Source organism: Heliangelus exortis, chromosome 20 (assembly GCF_036169615.1).
Source record: "Heliangelus exortis chromosome 20, bHelExo1.hap1, whole genome shotgun sequence".
NCBI lineage: Eukaryota > Metazoa > Chordata > Aves > Apodiformes > Trochilidae > Heliangelus > Heliangelus exortis.
The window spans coordinates 6,329,085-6,351,203 of record NC_092441.1 but is presented as its reverse complement, the minus strand read 5'-3'; the positions used below and the strand labels follow the sequence as shown (position 1 = coordinate 6,351,203).

The window sequence follows — 22,119 nt, the reverse complement described above, 5'->3', positions numbered from 1 at the left end:
CCATCTTGTTATGGGTAAATAATCAACAAAGCAGCTTTTAGTTAAAGACAATCCTACAGTCAGGACTGTCTTGGAGATCAATGGGGTTCCTTGGAAATGCTGGAGATTTAGTTTTAAAGCTGCATGTCAAAACTAGCTTTGAGTGGAACGGGTTTTTCTTCATCTTGGCTTTAAAAAAATGGCTCCTTATGTCTCAGGGGTACAAATCTAAGAGTCAAATCCTGTGGGTTTGAGTGAAAAGCATTTAGATGACAAAATACTTTGGAAAGCTCCCAAGAAAGCAGTTGCTTACCTGTATGCAAGTAGATATCATTTGACTTCCTAATGCCCAAGCCTAAGGGATAATAGAATTTAAACAACTGTGTCATGTTACTTAAAAATTTCCCTTTCATCTTCCTCTAGAAAGATGTGAATGCTACAGAGAATTCCCTGGGGACCTAAATAGTGGTTGGGGCATGAGTCTTCTTCTTTTCTTTTTTTTCTTAGATCATAGATTAGGAAAAAGATAGAATACTGTGATCCTGGTTGTGTAGTTTTAGCAGTTCAGGTCTTTTCTGAGTTGTGTTAATACTAGGGCTGGTGTGAGTTTGGACAGTTGACACTTCATGTTGTACACAGAGTGAAGTAGCACAAACCTTGCATTTTCTAGACCAAAAGCCCATTTTCTAGATTATAGTGTTCTGGGGGTATTGAGGGCTGTGATTAGTGCAAACTGGGAACAATGGGTAGAGCAGACAAGAGGTTTGCTTCCTTCTTCCTTCCTTCTGTTTGTACTGTAGGACAAACTACAGGAACATTTGCAGTGGGAGGTCCTGATGCGTTAATTTTGGAGTAGAAGTTGTGATCAAGGCAGTATCTGTGTCATCTGTGGAATTTGGGAAGCTTCCCGACACCAAATCAAAGGTGGATTAGGCAGAGGTCAGCAGCCAACATATGTAATTTATGTGCTAAATGAGTTTTGTGGATGCTCCACAGCACAAAAGAACGCAGCCTTGTGCTGTTAAGGCACAGGTGAGCAGAGTGCTGAGCACTCGATCGCAGATGTCTGCGGAATCCTCTGATAGTACAAACAGATTTATTCCACTCTATGTTTTGAGGTGTTTCCCACCAGCCCTGGTGTCCCTGCATGGGCCATTGGAGCGTCCCCATGCTCACGTGAGCCAACCTCTAACACTGCAGCAGCCTTGTGTCAACACCTCACACACCTTGTGGCCTCCATATTGTTCATCCCTGTTATTTATTTTTGGAGTTGTGCCATGACGTGCCCTGAGGCAACTTCAAGGCAGGTATGGGCCAAGCTGCCTCCCAACATGGCAGTGAGTGAAGGAGCGGGGCCTCCGTGGGGATGGCCCCGTGGGGGGTGTTGGTGGCACTTGAAGTGATGTCCATAGGGGTGTCCTGGGGACAGTTGGGACGTGAAGGGGCGTTTGTTGAAAGGGGGCAGCTCCCTTCGTCTGCGCTCCCCTCACACCGAGGACTCCGCGGCCCCGCTCCCCTCACGAGGGAAACGGCAGCGAGACTTTTGTCTCTCTGGGTGTGTGGCTCAGCCAATCACAGCTCACCTGGTGGGAGCGACGGGCCTCCCGCCAATCATCAACAAAAGGCTCCGCCGCACAGGCACAGCCAATCACCGCCGAGCAGACGTATTGCTTCACCAATCAGCTGTTACGGATGAGGGAAAACGCCTCAGAATGGGCGGTGAGGCGGGCCAGGAGGCAGAGTGGCAGAGCACGGCCCAATAGAAGCGCGGAATTGAGTTTGAACCACCCAATGAGAAGACCGCAGAGGGGCGGGTCTTAAGCTGAGGATAAAAGAAGCGTCTGGAGCGGGCGGCGGCTGCAGTTGTCACCGGCAGCAGTCGTGCCGGGGAGGAGTGGGAGGGTCTGCGATCCCGGGACCGTCACTCCCCGCCTGGCCTCAACTGAGCCGTTTCTTCGTCCTCCGTCTCTTCCATCCCCGCTGCCATGACCACCACCACCACCTTTTCGGGCATGGACCCCAGTGGCAGGAACAGCTCCAGGTCCGGCGGGGGCTCGGGGGCCGTTGGGACCGTTCGGGCGGCGGGGCTGAGGGCGTTCACGGCTGGGCCCGCCACTCCCCTCCCCTCAGTGCCAGGGGGCCCGGCGGGGCTTGGCCGGAGCAGCTCTGCGGAGGGGTGGTGGGACTCAGTTCGGCCGCAGGCTCCGGCCGTGTCTGTGTTCGGCGTGTGCGGTTCCTCTTCACCGTTTCTCGGGCGGGTCAGTGGGAGGCGGCGGCCGCGCCCAGGCGGGGGCAGCGGGTGCCTGTGGTCTCGGCGAGTCAGCTGCGCTGCCGGGGGGGGGTGGTGGTGGTGGTGAGGGGGCGAGGGTGAGGGGTGGCAGGCCTTGGCCGTGCCCTGCCGCAGCTGCCCGAGGGAGGGGGTGTGGGAGCTGCGGGGGTGGGAGCTGCCGGGGTGTGCCTGTGCGTCCCTGCCTCTTCCGAACAAAGAAGGGAGGCGACTCGCTGCCTCGCTGCGCGGCCGCGCAGCCACATCGGAGGAGGGGGGGCGGGTGTGAGGTGTACGGCACCCACTGTGCCCCCGCTCCCCTCCTCACCCCGCCGCCTTTTCCTCCATGCCCCTGCTGAGCCCGTCCGTACCCCCTGTCTGGCGGAGCAGCCCCGGAGGCTGCCGCGTTCTGGGTGGGGCCGAGCGGGCTCCATTGTCTGCTCTCCCCGGCCTCCCCCCCTGCCCGCCCCGGCAGGAGCCCGGGGGTCGCTCCCCGCACCCCTTGGCTCTTGTGGCCGCCCAGCACCTCGCCCTGTCCGGGCTGGCCGCTTCCTTGAGCTGCTTTGCCCGCCGAATGGCAGAGAAACGGGCCGGGGGGGGGGATGAGCCCCTTCCCCCTGCTCCAACCCTGCGGTGGGGCCTCGGTCGGGCTCCGGGGAGCAAACGAAGGGTGGGGATGGGGAGGAAGCCGAAGCTTGTCTCGGAACAAAGAAAACTTGGCAGGTAGGTGTGGAAGAGGTGCACGGCACTTTGTCGGGCATACACGTTTTGCCTAAGTAACAGCCAGCCTGGGAGAGGATCGTGTCAATTTTTCAAGCCATCACGTCTTTTTTTTTTTTTTTTTAACTTCGGTAGGGTCTTGGCCTGACAAAGCAGATGCTTCCTGTTTGCTTTGCTTTTCGGAGTGCATTTTGGAACAAAGCAAGAAAACAAACAAACAAAAAACCCCAAAAAAACCAACCCCACGCAACCCCTTTACAGGATTGGTTCCTGGAGGGAGCTTCGTGTAAATTTTCAGTATACATCACTGGGTATCATGTGCAATTTTAAGAGCAGTTCATTGCTTGAAGTATTAAAAATGTAGCTTTGATGAAGCATGTTACATCTCAGAGCTGTGAGAGGCTTCTAATAAAATCTGTCAACCTCTAGCTGAGGTTGGCAAGAGGGACTGTGCCTTTTTAACAGTGGGTGATGCCTTTATGTTCCTTTCAGTTGCCCCTGTTATTAATTTCTTTAAGACTGTGAGTGGAAACTGTTCCATTCTGTTCAGAGAGTACTGGTTTCATTGCTCTGGCAAAACAAAGGTGATCTAAGATGTGGGAACAAGTCCTTGTGTGAACAAACAGTTCTTCAAATCAGTAAGTGCAGCAGATGTAACTAAGAAAATAAACCTTCTGTACCAGGACATGTCCTCTGGGAGATAAGGGGGAAGATAATGGAATGAGTCAGGACCATAATACTATATCTCTTAATTCAGAAAGGAGACAAAGTCATAAAAATGTCCTTGGATTTCTAAAACATTCAATCTACTGGGATCTTCCCATTGGCAGCTGGGCATTAGTAATTAGAACTTTGGAGATTTTTGTAAGGAAAACTAGTGTGCTGGTTAAGGAAAACTAACTATCCATGCCAAACACGTGTTTGAATTTTTCTTGCTGGTGAGTTTTATGGATTAGAGAAGTGTTTTTGTGTTGCATCTGGAATGCAATTGGCACAAAGTTTCTAAAGATCTGAACACTTTTGCCAGTGGTGGTGACATGTGAAAACAGAGTTGTCCTTTGTGTGGAATTCTGAGGTTTGGTGCACTAACAAGCAGTGTACTGTTTTCTGTTGCAAAGTTCTAACTTTTTATTAAATTATTTGTAAAGATGTGGAAGTGTGCACTGTCTCTTGCTTGTTCTGGTCTTCATTTCACAGCTGGATGTCCTACAAGCCATTTTGGTGTACCCACATCTCTGGGGGTTGTGACAGTTCTCAGTTCTTATGTGGCCTTATATTTTTTATGTGGCCTTATATATTTTTATTCTCCAGACTTTTGTCTGTCTTCTCCAGCCAACACATCACCCTTGTAAAGATTCATGTTTAAGAAAATAAGATATGAATGAATTGACATGTCAGGATTTATTTTGCTGCTGCTGTTCATTTTGGTTGATTTCTGCAAGTTGGAAAACAGACCACAATACAGCTCAGGGAGTACTGGGCAAGTTTATTTTCTGTCTAATAGAAAATTGTTAGATTTAGATTATGTATCTGGATCTTTGTACACGTGTCTCCCCTAAAAATAGTCTGAGTAACAACTGTTTAATTTTAAGTCCAGTCCAGTAGCAGGCTGCAGCCCTCAGTCATCATCAACTTTGCCTCATATGCCAAACTTTAGGCTTGCTGTGCTGCCAGTTTGAAGATTAATGCTTGCCTTCACAGGGTTCTCTTAAAAAAGCTGGAATGTGAACATGCCCACAGACTTTTTCTGTTGTCTCAGACTGAAGATTGGTAGCAGCAGCTCTTGTTGACACCAAGTCAAGGGCACAAGCAGAGTACTGGAGTGTTTTATTTTTGTAAGTGTCACTAAAGAGAAGAGTAGTGGAGATACAGTGCCTGCCTGGACTGAATGCTGGCAGGCAGCTTGCAGTTATAGCTCAAATTATGTGCTGAAGACCTGTGGTCTGCATCAGGTTTTTTACAGCCAACATGTGATACAGTCATGTGTGGTTTGTTGGGACAGAGTTTTTACCCTATGTGAAACTCAAAAGCCTACAGTGATCTCTTGGCTTAATACTCTGGTTTTATATGTTGGTAATGATGCATGCAAGGCTGTAAAGCTGATTATTTCTCTCTCTTTCTCACTCCAGAGTGCTGCGTCCTCCTGGTGGTGGATCCAACTTTTCCTTTGGTTTTGATGAACCAAAAGAACAACCTGTGCGAAGGAACAAGATGGCATCCAGCATCTTTGGAACTCCAGAAGAAAACCCACCTTCCTGGGCTAAATCCTCGGGTAAAAGCATAATGATTTGTTTCCAGATCTGCTCATGTGCAGAAATTCATTTTTTTTTATGAGCCTGCAGCTCCTGGTAGCTCAGTGTGGAAACCAAAATTTGGTCTACTTGGTGGCCTAGGGCTATAAATGATGTCAACTTGAATGGGATTTTTTATTTCTCATTTTGAATTAATTCCAGAAGGGTTTGGTTTTTGTTTTGTTTGGGTTGGTGGGTTTTTTTGTTTGTGGTTTTGTTTTGTTTTGGCTTGGTTTTTTTAATGCAAGTCTTGGATGTAGATGTTGCAAGCAAATAGCTGAGAGAATTGCATTTTGAATGTGATTTGTCCAAGTTAATCAAGCCAGAGTAAGGCAAACTTGTGTCTGATTGGTCTTGATTAATCAGAGGGAGTTCAGCTTTGTGTTGTACTTGCAGCTGGGATTAAGCTCCCATTTCTGCAGAGCACTTCCAGTATGGGTGGCATTGGGACTCCACTGCATGAGATGCTGCTGTAAAATAGTAATTTGTGAGACACAAGTTAAAAAAACAGAACATCTTAGGATGGTAGAGCTTATATTTTAAAAAAACCAACCAAACAAACAAAAACCAGAGTACTTATGATCTGCTTTTCCACTAAATTTATCTTGCAACCTGATTAGAATCAATCTCTGCTTGTAGGGACTAAGCCAGGTGAAATCAGAGAAGACTGTGAATCATCTGGACCACAAAGGAGTGACTCAACTGAAGTAAACTGTGGAGATTTGGTAGATCCCAAGGTCAGTACAGTAACTATGAAGAGCCTGATAATGGGACAGTTCACACTCTGTGTGTGATTTATCCTCAGTGTTAACACAGTTGGAAGATTGTAGGGTTTGAATCCCTTCTTAATTGTGAAAGGCTTACAGTACAGTGATGCAGGGCTGGATTTTTCTAACAGCAAGTATAAGTGAGATTACATTTATAGCTGCTAGTGCAGAAAACAAAAGTAAACTGATTAGTCTAATACTATTTTCTACTTAATTGTGTTAAATACTGTGGCTCTTAGCTTAGGAAACAAATTCTTTAAATGTGGAATACTCTAATTTTATGCAGTAGTTATAGCTGTAGACAGCAGAAGCTGGACCTAATGTCCTGCAGCTTCTCTTGAGATTTAATGCAATACGTTTGGGTGAGTTCCTGTACATTTGTATCTTGATGACTGCAGTTTTGCTATGTAATTAACATTGTTAAATCTGTGGAAGTTGGTATAATGTGGTGCAACTGAGCCTTGGCTGCTGGAACACTATCAGTTTCTTTGTGTCGAGTTGCAGGCTGTGAACAGATCCAGTATCTAAAGAATGCTGAGCTGTTGACTGACAGTGAGGGAAACTTTATCAGTAACATTACAAAAAAACTGGTCTGTATTTCACAAACGAAGCTAATATCCTGGATACAACAAATGCTCTTGGCCTTGCTAACAGATAAATGTTTGGTGTTGGAAGGAGCTGCTTTAGGGTGAAGGAGAAGACACTGAACTATTGCTGATTGCTTAGGGTGTCACTTCCCTGTCACTTCTCTGTGGCAGTTACAATGCTTTGCTGCCTGATGCAGGATGCTGTATATAATGAAGCAGCTTTATATTTATATAATAAAGCACCACCTGCATCCTTCACAGCCTGGAATAACAGCTATGCCACATGTCAGTAGGGTTGCTTCAGTGACATCTGTCTCTTTATATTTTTAGAAGTATGTTAGGTAGTTAAAAAAGAGCTGATGAAGTTGTGTTAGTCACTGCAGGAAATGCTGCTTACAAGCCCATAATATTGATCTGTACAAGTGTGTGTGCAGCACTCACCAGTGTGACTGATACCAGTCCCTGAGAGCCTGCTGGTGGTCTGGAAGTGCTTCAGCAGGCCTGCCCCTCAGAAGGGGTTGCTAGATAGACCTGTGCCTGCCACCATGGTCAGAACACAGAGTTGAGTGCCCTCCTTTTGGAGGGGGAAAACACATCCCCAGGTGTAGGAACTAATGTGTTTCTCTCTCTTCTAGGGAAGAGATGGTGGTGGTGAAACTTCTGGTGAGTAACTCCTTTGGACTGTTTCAGTAAAAGCTTTTTGCAGTTAGGTGCTTTTGAAAGGGGATATATAAATGGTCATGGATTAGGAGAGGCAGCTTGGGATTGTTCCTTGATTCTATCAAATCAATAAATTGACCTGACATATTCAGTGGAAGTGTGGATATGGGATGAAATGGTGGAATGCCAGATAGTAGTCAAGTTAAAAAAGAGAACAGTCCTGTTCAGTGATTTTGCCAGCAGCAGTTGGAGTCAAGATTTGCTTAAGTACTAGAAGGCAAGGTGGATACCAGATTGCAAAATGTTCAGTAATTGAAAGACTGTATCACTGATAGAGCAGCTTATAATTAAGTAATGGAGTCAACTTACAGGATTTCAGTTTAGCAATTTACTACTTTCCCATTCTCATATAGCAAACACCACATTCACAGAAATAATCAAACCCAGCTACTGCATCTGAAAGTGTCTGCATCAACTAGCTTTAAAGTTCCTGTTGCTTTTTAAATGCTGATTTTTTTGCCAAGGAAAGCCCTAGCAGCATGCATGTTAGTCTTAAAAGTGTTTCTCCTGGCTCTGAGGCTGGAAATCTCTCCTTTGCAAGATTTACCTAAAGAATAGCTTACTTCCTGGTGAGAGGAATGTGTGTTGACTGGTACTTTCAAAGTGCTACTTTCAACACCTAAGAGCTGTGGGACATCACTAAAGCCATTTGCAGTTCCATGTCCTGAAAAGATTTCTGCTGGGAGGGTGGGAGTCTTTCCAGAATATTTTAACTACCTTTAAGTGATAGCTGTTCCCCAAATAAGTCTCACCTCTTTAGCCAGCTGCTTCTAAGCAAACCATACACACTTCTGAAGTATTTTCCATATGTGTCTGATCTTAATTAGCACTTCAGACATTTAGAGTTTATGCCTCAAGTAAGAGGATGTGGTCTGATAAATAGAAGGGCTCTGCTGCTGCCTCTCCTGGTACTTGTTTAAACCAGCTGCCCATGGGTCAGGTGAGAGCCTGCAGGCAGTGGTGAGGCAAAAAGGGATGGGGTAGGAGGAAGCAGAAACAGGACTGCCTGTGTGAGCAACAGCTGACTGAAACTCTGAGTACAAAATTATATTCCTGACTCTTAGAACAAGTTCCCATTTTCACAGATGTCATGTTTGTTGGCCTTTGGTTTGTTTCTGATAGGGGAGAGTGAAGGAAATTCTTGTCAAGTACTAAGTAAGTGCATGCTGGGAGGTTTTCTAAAAAAATTGTGGCTGGAAAGTGACTGGAGTTGTTTACTACTGTGACCATGACATTCAAAAATAAATTTTTGAAGATGGTCAAGATGAAATAAAAAATGATAGCCAAACATTTGAATTTTAAACTTCCACTGATGAATGGAAAGATTGATTAGGAAAGGAGTAAAAAGTTAATGTTTTCTGGACATGGTGCCTGTGGCAAATATCTGAGAATCTTGATCGATTGGTAAATAAATTCCTACCATTGATCACTTTGTATCTTAATGGAGCACAGTTATGTTGAGCTATCTGTGTCACCCTACACTTTGATATTCCTGCTGTGTGAGATGGTGAATGTCCCACCTGTCACACCTGATTCTGTGCTTGGTGTTGCAGAGCTGTCTGCACCAGCTGAAAGGGGCTGAATGAATTCACCTCCAAGTAATAGCTGTCTGCTTACAAGCTCACAGTATCACTAGATTCTTAATAGGTTTCCATCATAAAAGAATGCTTTTTTTTTTGAGTTTGGAAATTATTTTCTGTATGTTACCGATTATAAAACCCCAAGTAGGTGTCAGGTGGGGCATGCATATCTTTTTTCTCATGTCTGTCTAGGGGAAGAAAACATGCTCCTCTTGCAGCAGTGTTCCAGCTTCCTGTTTGGAAGCTGTAGTTCCTTTCTGTGCAGTTTCCAGTGGTTTGCAGTATACTCAGAAAGCTGTTTTAGAGTTCATAGCCTTTCTAATAAGGGAAGAACTTTAACATTTGGTCTGATCCTATTGAGTTTACCACTTTAGTTTTCAGGTTAGCAAACTTATCTCCACCTTATCTCCACATGGGGATTACTGATGGCTGCACAAAGTTCTCCATCCCCCGTGACAGCAGTTCTGGTTCTTTCACAGTTCAGTTAGCACTGTGTACTTAATGAGTGTGACAAGCTAAGGAGAACTAGACAGCACTCAATTGCCTGTCACCAGTGATACACAGGAAGGTGAACTCTGGCATTTGGTGAACAGATGATCATCATGAGCACTGCACAGTGCTGGGACTGTCTGCTGAGAGCAGGGACAAAGGAGCATTCAGCACTGCATGAGCAGTGGGCATGGCCCTGGTTGTTCCCAGCTTGCTGAGTAAGCAGGCAGTGGTACACGAGCCACAGAACCATCAAGCTCAAAAACTTCATGTTAAGTGTTTTGTTCTGATGTATCTGTGGGTTAATGAATGCAGCAGAGAACTAAGACTGTAGATTATTTTGCATGGAGACTGTATGGAGTTGCTGGAGTCCTTTGCTGTTGTTAGAAGTGCTAGAGACAAGGGGGTCAGGGACACAAGTGGGTTTTTAATGTATCTGGTCAAATTCTGCCTCAAAGATTGCTAAAAACAAAATTAAAAAAAAAACCAAACAAGCAAACCCACAAAAGGTTGAGTTTCCACAGGACTGGAGGAAAGCCACTCCTGTGGATAGGGTGGTAGCTGAAGTAGGAATATAGAAAGCCAAGGGCAGGGCTTAGTTATTGCTTTTCAGGTTGGAAAAATGAGCCCAAAAGTGATGCTGGGACTAGTTTTATTCATCCTGGAAAAGGTAATGAACAGTGAAGTGTCTCCAGTTTTCTTGGTGATATTAGCTCATTCAGGTAGCCATATGAGCTGATGTTAAGTCTGTCAGAAGCACTCAGTTTAAACAACATAGGCAGTAAAATGTGGCAGAATAATATTTATAACACCTAATCCATGTCATTCTTGTGTTAGCTCTGTCACTTTACTTCTGAATGTTATTACTGAAACCTCTCTGAAATGTTTGGAGGTGCCAGCAAAATGTTGAATATTGTCAGGGAGAGAGTGAGAAATGGCAGTGGTTTGCCTCTGTACAAAATTAAATGCCCACATCTTGAACTGTATATGCAGTCCTTGAGGTTGTAAAGGCCAGAAGGGTGTAGTGGAGGTAAATAAAGGGGCAGAGGAAGGTAATGGGAAAGCAGCTGCATTATGAGGAGAGACAAAAATCTCCAGTTTGAGAAGGCTCAGGGGAGATGGATCAAGATTTGCTGAATCATAAATGTGGAGATTCTGGTGGATGTGCAGCTGTTCCCCACTTTCTCCAAAGCCAGGAACTGGTGACCATTAAGAATTGGAATGGAAATGGAATTAAGATCCCTGTGAAAAAAAGACAAAATACATCTTCATTGAGCTGGTGGAGAAGCTCCACTCCCCTTGCCCCACCGAGTATCAGCAGGTTACTGATTTGGGCCTTTGGCTCATAACTGTTTATGTTAATTTTTTATATTTTATAGAATATACATCTTATATTTTTATAGAATGCGAGTTCCTAAGGTGCTCACTGTGCTCATGCACTGTCACTGAAGCAGATACATTAATGATTTGCTACAGTATCTAAAGTGCTTCCAGTGAAGAATTCCTCCTGTATTCTGTCTTCACTTGTGGTTGTTGAAAAATATTTAAAATAGATGCAACAATCATGTGCTTTCATGTGCAATTGGAGCCTACCCATGCATGGCTGTTCCCTAGTCTGTCCTGTGTGAACCTCAGGAGTGTGTGTCAGATACTCTTCCCTCCAGCTATGAAGGCTGGAATGTGGTTTGAGCCCTTGCTTGGGAGTACTGGTGCTTCTGTGACTTGGTTTCCTGCACCTGCTCAGACTTGGGTTGTGATTGTCATAGTCAAACACTGACTAACGTGTACAAGATTTAAGACTGAAGCTGCTTGTCATTAAAAGAAACAATAATGCTGAGATCCTCTAGCAGCAGCTGAGTGAATGTGGCTCTTGAATCCTGAAAGTGAATTATAAGGCCTCAGAGTTCATCTGACAAACACTTCAGAAGGCTGAAGCCTGTCCTGACAGCAAGTCTGTCCTTACAGCACTCTGAGTGTGTCTGTAAGCCTGGAGAAAACTTACAGGAGCTGAGCTTCTGTCTAAGCCAGTGAAACATCTGGATTGCATCATTCACATCAGACACTTTAAAAGCTTCTTTTCTTCTAGAAAACACTGAGGCTGATGTAGAAGCTGCCCCAGGTCAGAATGAAGAAAAATCCCTGCCTGCTGCACCTGTTCCTAGCCCAGTAGCACCAGCACCATCCAGGAGAAATCCACCCGGTGGCAAGTCCAGCCTAGTCCTTGGTTAAACCTTTCCCTTCCTGACTGTTTTGAACTCGTGTCTGTTTCTTTCCCCCATGCTTGTGAACTGCACAACTTGAGCCTGACTGTTCATCTCGAATTTCTTTCATTAAAAAGAAGCACTTTATGTACTCCATCTTTTTTTTTTTTTTTTTTTTTTTTCTGAGATCAAGGGTTTCAAGGGTTTTTTCCACTTCTGTCCTGTGTTTCCCCCAGATCTACTGGAAGTGACATGAGTGTTTTCTAGTGATAGACTTGAGGGAAAGCTTTATGAAGTATAGTAACGTCATTCAAAGGAGAGTAGCTTGGTTCTAAGTGTGCTTAGAGGGTTTTTGTACTGAGATTTTTTTTTTTTTTTTTTTTTTAGAACCCCTTAGCTTTACAAGGTTCTAGAATTAAACAGGCCAGCAAACAATCAGCAAGAACAGTCCCTTCCTCCACATGTGGGATTTGGGGGTGTCAAAGGCTTCATTGACTGCATGTGGTAAATGCCTTCAGCCCTGCTGTGCCATGTAAATTGTGAAGTGGTTAATGTACACCATGCTGCCTTGACAAATTTAAAAATCTTGATACTGGACTACTAAGAAGTGCAGGGTATGTGCCAAATAGAGGGCTGATGACCAGAGCCACCTGGCCTAATGCTAGGAGGGGATTTGTTCAGATTTTATTAAGTAAAGGTGGAGTGGATCGTATAAATAAATAAAAACTACAGGGCATTTTTTTTACAACTGACTCAATGCTGTGCATGATTATGCTGGTGCTTGACCATGAGGTGAAAATCTCATCCTTCAAAGTGTGTGTTGTAATTTCACAAAGCTGGACTGTTGCTTAAAAGTAAATAATATAGAAATTTTGAAGCAGTGTTTCCTGTGTGGGTTTTATTTCATGGGTTTGCTTTTGCTTTGCTCTCAGCTGCCCTTGTCTCTGCCAACCTGCCCTGCTCTAACAGGTGGAATGCAGCAGAGAGGAGGGTTTTATACCTGGCTTGAGGGGCACCCTCATGTGCCATCTTCATCAGAAAAAGTGTCTGACTTACCTCTTCATTTTTATGAAACGAAATGTTAATTTTCTAGAGCAGAGGAACATGGAAAAATGCTTGATATAGAGAATGTTTTTTATACGTATATATTTAAAATATATTTTCAAGGATGTAGAGGGAGGTTTGTTCTCAAAAAAAAAAAAAAAATAAAAAAAAATTAGACCCTAAATGGTGAGAAGGGTGGAAAGGAGAGGAAACTGAAGTTCTGTGTCCTGGGAGGGATCTGCTGCAGGACAAGCTGAAGCAGTGGATTTGTACTGAGCTGTTGTGTCTGTTGGGGTGAGTGTGTCACGTCCACCCTGCTCCTGCCTAAAAAATACCCTGGTTTTCCAACTCATTTTTTTAAAAAATCCCAGGCTTCATAGAGCTGATTTGCTCTGCCAGGCTTCTCTCCTGCCTCTGGGGATGTGGAGTTCCTTACAGCTGACGTGCAGTATGATCATGTGTCTGATCATGTCTGTCCGTATCCTGGACCTGGGAGGAAAATAATGAAGTTCTATTTGATTTATTTCTATTTAATTCTATTTAATTTTTGCAAGCTCTCCCATCAGTGCAACTTGGTTGCTCCATGATGCTTGCCGAGGCTTTGACCACCCTTCTCTGGGAGCTTCACGATGCTCCCCATCTCTGTCCAGCGCTCCCGGGTGCTGCCCGAGCCCACCCGCGCTCCTCGTGGGTGCGGGCCCGGGGGTCCCCGCCCCATTTCATGCATATTCATATTCATATTCATACCCACGGTCCCGCCCCGCTCTCGCGGGGGTTGAGGAGCCCGGGGCAGGCGGCGGCATGGGCGGCGGGGCCGGTCCGGTGCGGGTTCTGGTGGACATGGACGGCGTCCTGGCCGACTTCGAGGGCGCGGTGCTGCGGGGCTTCCACGCCCGCTTCCCCGGAGAGCCGCGGGTGGAGCTGGCGGCACGGAGGGGCTTCTCGGTGCGGGAGCAGTACAGCAGCGTGCGGGAGGACCTGGGGGTGAGAGCGGGGCCAGGAAACGGGCGGGCTGCAGCCTCTTCCGAAAGCTTCCCCTCCCTCTTCACCCCCTTGCACCCTGCTGTGAGCAGGGGAAATCTCCCCCTCTGGGTATGCAAAGCCGAGGGGAGGGTGTTGGTCTCTCTCTCTCTCTCTCTCTCTCTCTCTTTTTTTAAGGGGGTGCTACAAAGGTTTGTTTCATGCTTGCAGCCTTAATTTATATAGCAATAATTAGTGACTTCTTCCAGGAGGATTGCCAGCCCTTTACAAAGAGGTATGTGTGTGGGTATTAGCAATGAGTGATTCTCCCATAAAAATTAACTGGATGAAACTATTTGCTGAACTTGTCTTCAGCTCTTTCTTTACTTACTGATGAGTTGCTCTTGCTACTGGGCAGTGGTGGTAACTCACCTCTGAGTACTCTGCAGGTGTTAATGTAGCTCCATAGCAGGACAGGAAACATAAATTTTATATATGGGTTTTATACAGCTAATAAAGCCCCATATCTAGATCATTTATATCATTCTGCATGCTCTGACAAGCAAAGTGCACAGTAGGTAAGTGATCTGGAGCAGTATGTAAAAAGCTTGTTGTACACCCTATATCCGTGCAAATTGTTGCTCTTTTTAATGTTTTCTAATGGCTGAATGAATATCAGAGATATTTGCAAGGTAAAATTAAAAATACCATTAATCCAGACTTAGTGGTTCCTTCTGGTTGCCACAGGGCAGTCAGGGACTCTCTAAGAAACCAGAAGGGGTGCTGATCCAGGCTGTGCTCTATGCTTTTCTCTGAGAAGTTCATTGCTAACTTTAAGGTCCTGTATGGAGCCTGTATTTTTTCACTGCTAAGAAATGACAACTCATTCATTTCCCTCCTGTCCCATAGTGAGGTGCAGGATCCTGCACCACTGTGACAGCACCAAGCTTGAATTGATGCTTGAAACTTCCCAGGACCAGTAACTTGTAAATACAGGGAGTAGACATGATCTGTTTATACTTTTATATAAACAAATAGGATTTATTGCTTAAGTGAGTATTTATTAAATAAATCCCACTTACATACACTGTGATAAAAAAGCTGCAAGTAATTTTAAGGGATTGTGGCTTTTTATTTGCTTTTATTCAGAAGGTCTACAATCTAATCTGTCCTGAAAGTTATGTTTTGTTCCTGGCATTCCCATTCTTAAGTTGGTTCATGTTCATCCTGTTTCTTCCCAGACCCTTAGGTGTGTCAATGGAATAACCAGATAACTGCTTTGAATCCCACGGAGCTCAACAGTGGTAGAAAGCTCTTATCTTACTGCTCCTGGTTAGCCTGGCTTCCTAAGGAAATGAGGTTTATCTGGTTGTATTGTGTGTCTGTCTCCTTCAGTAACCTCTGGATCTCTGGGATGATTTAGGCACATTTGGCAGAGAAATAAGGCTTTAAATATTTGAAGCATCTAAATTTTATGCAAATATCACATCTGGTTAAAAAGAGAGGCCTTGTTAATTCTGCCTGTGGTGCAGGAGTGCCATCTCTCCTTGCCCCCAGCTGCAGCAGAAGCTTTGATAGGAACCTGCAGCCCAGACACAGGTTGGTTGGTTGGGTTTTTTTTCTCTTTAATCCTGTTGATCAACAGTTTCACACTGTAAATCAATTTCACTTACAAAGTGCTTTGCTCAAGACTTTCTTTACCATTCTTGCCTATCTGGTCTCCTGGGTGTGTAGCAATTTTATTGATGGGGATTTATCTCCCAAGCATTTAGGATGTATTACCCTGCCCCAGAGAGTTTTAAAAAAGGGTTTAACAACTCCAGTGGTGGCAAGAACTTCTAGAATTATTTTCAGTATTGCAAATGGGAAAGCTTAGGGGTAGGTGTAATTTCCCCAGTTTTGAATTTGTTATCCTGCTTGTGGAAGTTAAAAGCAAATGTTGAACAAGAAAGAGAATGAGGAAAAAAAATGTTTTGCTTTCTTTTTCCAGTAACTTTTGACAAATGGCTTTTGGTTTCGAGTCATGAAATCAGATTTCTCTTTCCAGCAAAGCCAGACTTTTTTTGTGATGTGATGGAAACCTGCCAGTTTCTGGTGTCTTGTAGGATGAAAGAACTTTCAGACACAAGACCTGATTCTGCAATTCAATCTCCTTGGGAAGAGCTCCAGGGAATTGTTGCTGGGATCAGTGAAGCTTTTCATGGAAACAGAGGTCTGGGTAGATCTGATTGCTACATCTTCACCCAGACTCCTTAACCTCTGCTGATTTGCATGTGAAACCAGGCAGTGCCTCCAAATTTGTGGCTGCTGATTTATGAGTATGTGTAAATGATGATGGCTGAGTGATCACCATCATCTGGGAGACTTGCTTAATGCTGACTCTTCATTGCTGTTTAATTGAAATGTTTTTTATGTTGATGTTCTGCTGATACAGAGCAAGGAGAACATACAAAGCAGTCTTGTACAATTTCTAAGCAAAGGCTGCCAGCCTGCCTTTGGAGAATACTTACCCAGAACAAAGTTTTCCAGATTGTTCAGTGCCATGGGAATATAAAATCTTAATGCTTGTCAAAAAATGCTGGCTTAGCACCTCTGGAGTTCACTATATGAGCCCAGCAAAGGTAAGATTCATGTCTGTTAGGGTAGGAGAGATAGTGGAAGCTTAACTGCTCTAAGAATAATACTTAGACCTGGAAGTGGACTCAGCCCTTAATGCTCCTGGGACACTGCTGCTGCTGTGTGTGCTTTGTCATGGTGGGTTGGATGCTAAAAGGAGCTGTCTGCTGTGACCTGCCCGGAGTTAACACAGGCCACTGAACAGTGTGTGCTGTCCTGGCCCCTCTGCTGAGGATGGTAATTAGTGTGGCCATCACCCTGCCCTTTTTGTTCTGGAGGAGAGCTGCTAGACAAGACATCTGTCTGCTTACTCATTCCTGAGCCATAAACAAATTTCAGGCAGATGTGACTGAGGAGCAGGTGCCTCAGACTCATCCCTTTGGTTTTCACAAGAGTTAGGAGAGAGACCTGCTGGGAAGGGGTGAGGTGTGAGCTCTCCCTCTCTCAGGCATCAGCAGATTGAGCTGCAGGTGAGTGCTGTATTCCTGGTGCTTACTCATGGAGCAGCTCTGCCTCCTCACTCCTAACAAACCACCAGAGAGTAACTTCTCATTCTTGTGTGCCTGAGCTGGATTTTTCCTGGAACCCTAAAAGGTGAGAAACTTTATAATCCACTCTTGGTGAAGCATCACCTCACTCTCTAGAGCACTGCCCCTTTGATGGGTGTTACACATGGGGTAACTGGACAACTGTTTTGCTCAGAGCCTGAATAAAAGCACAAGCATTGGTAATGCTCCTCCTGTCTCTTGCAGGCAAAGGTAGCCAGTGTCTATGAATCACCTGGCTTCTTTCTAGAGTTGGATCCAATTCCAGGAGCCCTTGAAGCTATGCAGGAGATGATCCACATGCAGGAGTAAGGACACTTTGCACGCTGCAACCCATTCCTATTATCTTATGTGCTTTTCCCTGACTGCTAATGGAGGCTGTTTCTTTTCAGCACTGAAGTGTTTATTTGCACAAGTCCTCTCCGGAAATACGAGCACTGCATCGTAGAAAAGGTGGGAGAGAATTTTTTTTACTGTTTTTGCACAGTTTTTAATGCTGCTTTTGCACAGCCTTGTAATTTGCTACCACCCAAATCAGAGTCATTCACTAGCAAAACCTGCAGCTGTTGCTGGCTGCCAGGCTTCCCTGAGATCTGTCTGAGGGGCAACTGCCCAGGCACAGAGGAATAGTTAGGATGGGGAAGCTTGTCATGCCCCATGGTGCCAGCCTTGCTGTGGCTTGGCTTGTGTGCCAGGCTTGTGTGAGCCCTGTGCTGCTGGAGCTGGTGTGTGACACTGCTGCTCCAGCTCTGTCAGCACCTGATAGCACAGAACTGTTGAAGCATGGCTAGGTAAGATAAGTTTGGCTGTCAGCATGGCCCATAGGGATGGGACATTCCTGTGGGATTCCATACTGGAAGCTCCTCAACCCACAAAACCTTATTCTGTCTAAATCCAGAGCCTGAGATACCTGTCTCTCCTGTGAGAGGCCAATGCTGAGTTAAGAGGAGGCTGTAGTGTTGGCATTAGCCCTGTTTGACACTGGCACAGGAACAGAGGAGGGAACCTTAATAATTGAAATTATTTAGATGGGCACAATTGACATGTTCTGGGCAAGCAGCCAATGCTGCTGGACTACAGTTAGGCACAGGAAGCAGTGTGCTGACTGAAGGCTGTTACAGGTACAGGTGAAGTCAGTGTCTTGGGCCATAGCCAGGCTCTGTGGCAGGGATTCACAGGCACAGATGCAGGTTTCTGGGAGAGAAGATTGCTGAACGAGGGCTGGTCTGACCAGGGAAATATGCAACCTGAAACTACAGCAGAATTTTCTCATTTCTCACCTCTGCAGTACAAGTGGGTAGAAAAACATCTGGGACCTGAGTTTGTGGAGCGGATTATTCTAACCCGAGACAAGACCATCGTCTCGGCTGACCTGCTGTTTGATGACAAGGATACCATTACAGGTTTGAAAAGCATTTGCATCACTTGCTGTTAGCTGAGGGGAGGAAAGACCCCAGCTGACTCCAGCTTTCCTCCCTCGGCCTCCCCAGGTGCTGAGCTGAACCCGAGCTGGGAGCACATCCTGTTCACCTGCTGCCACAACCGGCACCTCCAGCTGCAGGCACCGCGCCGGCGCCTGCTCTCCTGGGAGGATGACTGGAAGGCCATCTTGGAAAGCAAGCGTAGGCAGTAATGCAGAAATGGGATGCTGTGCTCTTCCCACTGCCCAGGCAACAACCCACCCACCCGCTGGCAGGGAAATCTGTCCCCAGGAGGCAGCCAGCACCCTCACCCTGAGCACCCTCAGCCAGGCAGGGGGTCCGTCATGATAAGAAATGAGCTGCCCCTGTTTGATGTGCTGCAGAGCTGACTCTTCCCCAGGTTTCAGGAAGGCTGCATTCAGTTTATCACCATAGAGTTGGTTTGGATGTTTGCTCTTGGTGAAGAGAAACTATAAAGTACAAGCAGTTGTGGGTTGTTTCTCGCTTGTTGCTTTCTTGTGTGCCTGTGCTTTTAGCCTTACTCCTGTTTGTTTTGGGCTGACTGAGGGAGGAGGGGAGAAAAAAAGAGGAAGAAATAAAGCTCTGAAACTTGAGCAGACACAGCATTGGGTGCCTGTCAGGGAGCACTGTGCTCAGCAGCCAAACCCTTTTAGATTTTATGTATTTAGCCACCCTGGGTTTTGGGTTGCCTTCTGTATGAAAAAAAGAGTGAGCTGACTTCAGTTTCTGGCCCATGTGCATGCATAAGGTGGGCAAAGGCTGTGCTGCAAGTACTGTGGAGAAAATGTATAGGATTAAACAAAACTGTTTACACAGCATTTAAGTTAATGTTTTATTAAGGGAAGGTTTTACAAGACAGCGGTTCTTAAGAGCCAGAGTACCATGAGCCCTTTTTCAAAAATCTTCACCTTTTTCACAACTGGTAATGAAAGAAAAACAGCTTCTTACTTCCCAATTTATGGGATGGCTACACCTGCCCTGTGTGGTGATTTAATAGCTGGATGCCTATGCCATGATGATAGGATGGAGTATTTAGTACCAAAGGGGCACAGTGAGATTGCAAATCGCCATGGCAGGGACGCACCTTCTTTCTTCAGCAGGAAGAACAGTTTGTGATATTGCAAAGTCATTTGAGTTGACACTGAAAAACCAGCCAGGAACCGGAGCTGGATATAAGCTGCCCAATAACCTAAGGAGAAAAACCTCCAGTTGCTGGGAAGGGTTATTTGTCTAAGCTGGGTGCTGGGCTGTACTTGGCAACCTGCTCTCCAACAGTCATGATCTGTTTTGTTTTAAATACTTGCTTGCAGTTTTAGCTGTGTGCTTGGCCTGACATGGTAGTGCCATACCAGCCTCTTTATTAACTAAAACCAGTGCTGGCATGACCAATTTCTCTTTTCAGTGTTGTTTTTGACACAGTCTTGCCCTGATGAGCAGAAAGCTGAGGCCTGGGAAAACAGCTCCACGCTGCTCTGACAGCTTCAGTCCTTGGGGAGGGGAATCCCCACCGCTGTGTGTTTGCTTAGATTCTTGGCCTCTTCCACTTGCAGTGGAGTGCAGTAATCCTCCAGAAAGATGGTTGCCAGGTTGCTTAGTCTCCTGCTGGCTGAGAGGGAGAAGCGAAGCATGCACTCCACCACGGGGAGAGCTGTCGTCTGCTGGCGCGACTGCGTGGTGGTCAGGTACATCAGGGTGGTGACAGCTGACATGACTGTCTCCTCGTTGGAGCTGGAGAGGCAGTTGATGATGGGCTCTACCCCGTTTGCCTCCAGGATGTAGTCTTTGTTGGTTTTATCCAGGCACAGGTTGCAAAGACCTCCTGAAACAACAAAAGAAAATGGTCCAGCACATGCGAGACCAACTCTTCTTTCCGCACCCTCATCTTTTTCAGCAAATTCACTGCTGATCCCTTTTTTATAATACATTAATAAGCATCCAGATTTTCTGTGAGATTCGGATGGAAAATAATCTTAAAGGCTTTCTGGGCAATGTTTTCTTGATTCTTTCCATAGATTTTCCATCAGAATGTTCCTCCTCTATGTCATTAGAGGGCACTGTACTGCTGGACTTAACTTACATCTTTCACAGAATGAAGAATTCCTTCATTATTTAACCCTAAGTGAGGTTACAAGCCAGCATTTATTACAGATGTTGTAGAAAAAATAGAGAGCAGCAATAACAGTATTAGCCAGAGGCATATAATGTACTTGAAGCTTAAGATGCAGCCATACCTTGCTGCAGCTGAGCCATAAGCCTCAAAAATCAAATATATTTATTATAATGTCATGGAAACACTCAAAATAAGGATCTGTCCTCTTGGCTTATGTTCAGAGCACAATAAATCATTGTAAGGTGGTTCTTCAGAGTACTTATTAAAAAGTTTAAATGAAGTATTCTCCAAGACTGTTTTTTCATAGTAGAATGATAATAGTGGACCTGTACATCATACAGGACAACTCTGTATTAGTGCCTGCTTCCCTATAGAATCATAGAATTAGCTGGGTTGGAAGGGACCTCAGAGATCATCAAGTCCAACCCTTGACCCTCCGGTGTGGTTGCTAGACCATGGCACTGAGTGCCACATCCAGTCTCTTTTTAAATGTCTCTAAGGATGGAGAATCCACCACCTCACCAGGCAGTCCATTCCAATGCCTGATCACCCTCTCCGTAAAAAAATTCTTTCTGATATCCAGCCTAAATCTTCCCTGGCACAACTTAAGACTGTGTCCTCTTGTCTTGTTGAAAGTCGCCTGGGAAAAGGAGAGATTTTGTTAGCCATTTATCTAGTCCTTATGTACAGTCTTTCTAAAAGAAAGTTTCTTTGCAGGAAGGATCTTTTCTAAGCACGACAGCTGTATTAGGATGAAGGGGAGACACCTCCCTCCTCCCTCTCACCCCCTTCCACTTTTTCTCCCCTAAACGCAGCCTCAGCATCCCACCATGGCTCTCTCCTTGCAGAACGACTGCAGGGAGGAGCTGAACCACCCACCCCGACTGTCCCCCGCCTGTCAGCCCCTCACCAGGGTGTCCAGGGCGGTCCTTACCGATGGCAAATTCCACCAGGGATTCGTTGTCTTCGGTGAGCGCGTCAAGGAACAGATCCAGGACCTGAAGCTGACGGAGGTATTCGTAGTTTTTGGGGTCGTAGGCGAAGTTGGCCAGGTTGGCCAGGACCTGCTCCTTGGCCTCTGCAATGGAGAAGCATCAGGGACGTGAGGAAACACAACTTAAACACGAGGAATATTAGTGAGCAGCGGTGCCCGGGGGTTACCTGGACTGTCCGTCACCTGGAACTCGGTGACCAGGGCCTGCAGGTACTCCAGCCGACCCAGCTCCATCCCGGACCCACCGGGGACAAGATGCCCCAAGCTCAGCGGCTACGGACACCCGGTGCCTGTCAGACACCCTCGCTCAGGCTCTCCCTTCGCCCGGCAGCCCTTCCGCAGGCCGGGACGCGATCGGTGCCGGCTCTCGGCGAGCCTGTCCGACTCGCAGGGGAACCCGTGCGCTACCCAGCCCTCTGTCAGCCGCCATTTTGTGGGCGTGCCGTCCGCCATTTTGTGGGGGTGTGGCGGCGGATCCCTTCTCAGGGGGGGAGTGGCTCCTCCTCTGCCGGCACCGTGTGAGCTCCCGGTTCGGCTGCTGAGAGGCGGCTGCAGGCGGGGAGGGAACCCGGTGCCCGCTGCCGTTACCCGGGACGTGCGGGGGGCGGCAGAGAGGCACAGGGGGTGTTCGCTTTCCTCAGGGCCATTCGTTGTAAATAAATTAGGGGCGTCGTTATGTGTGGCCAAAACACTTGGTTCTGAAAGCGAGAGAGTTATTCACTCCAAAATTTTTTTTCACGTGTCTATTTTTTTTTTTTTTTTTTTTTTTAATTCCTGCTCGGTTCCCATCTCACTGCCCTTCCAGGTT

General features: G+C 46.0%; 4 protein-coding genes across 4 annotated transcripts in view; 3 read left to right on the top strand and 1 right to left on the bottom strand.

Moving 5' to 3' along the window:
* Positions 1 to 22,119, top strand: part of ATP5PD (ATP synthase peripheral stalk subunit d) — an 82,162-nt gene that overhangs the window by 25,914 nt on the left and 34,129 nt on the right. The gene's annotated exons all lie outside the window — the stretch shown is intronic.
* Positions 1,749 to 12,477, top strand: JPT1 (Jupiter microtubule associated homolog 1). Its single transcript, XM_071764055.1, has 5 exons — positions 1,749 to 2,020; positions 5,095 to 5,237; positions 5,896 to 5,993; positions 7,246 to 7,273; positions 11,486 to 12,477. The coding sequence occupies exons 1-5, from the start codon at positions 1,965 to 1,967 to the stop codon at positions 11,626 to 11,628; spliced, it is 468 nt and encodes a 155-aa protein (XP_071620156.1). The 5' UTR covers positions 1,749 to 1,964; the 3' UTR covers positions 11,629 to 12,477.
* NT5C (5', 3'-nucleotidase, cytosolic) lies at positions 13,407 to 20,597 on the top strand. The gene is made up of 5 exons (XM_071764050.1): positions 13,407 to 13,628; positions 16,973 to 17,073; positions 17,158 to 17,218; positions 18,054 to 18,168; positions 18,256 to 20,597. The coding sequence occupies exons 1-5, from the start codon at positions 13,446 to 13,448 to the stop codon at positions 18,396 to 18,398; spliced, it is 603 nt and encodes a 200-aa protein (XP_071620151.1). The 5' UTR covers positions 13,407 to 13,445; the 3' UTR covers positions 18,399 to 20,597.
* Positions 19,026 to 21,765, bottom strand: ARMC7 (armadillo repeat containing 7). The gene is made up of 3 exons (XM_071764051.1): positions 21,479 to 21,765; positions 21,252 to 21,395; positions 19,026 to 20,026 (listed from the first exon to the last, which is right to left on the bottom strand). The coding sequence occupies exons 1-3, from the start codon at positions 21,543 to 21,545 to the stop codon at positions 19,689 to 19,691; spliced, it is 549 nt and encodes a 182-aa protein (XP_071620152.1). The 5' UTR covers positions 21,546 to 21,765; the 3' UTR covers positions 19,026 to 19,688.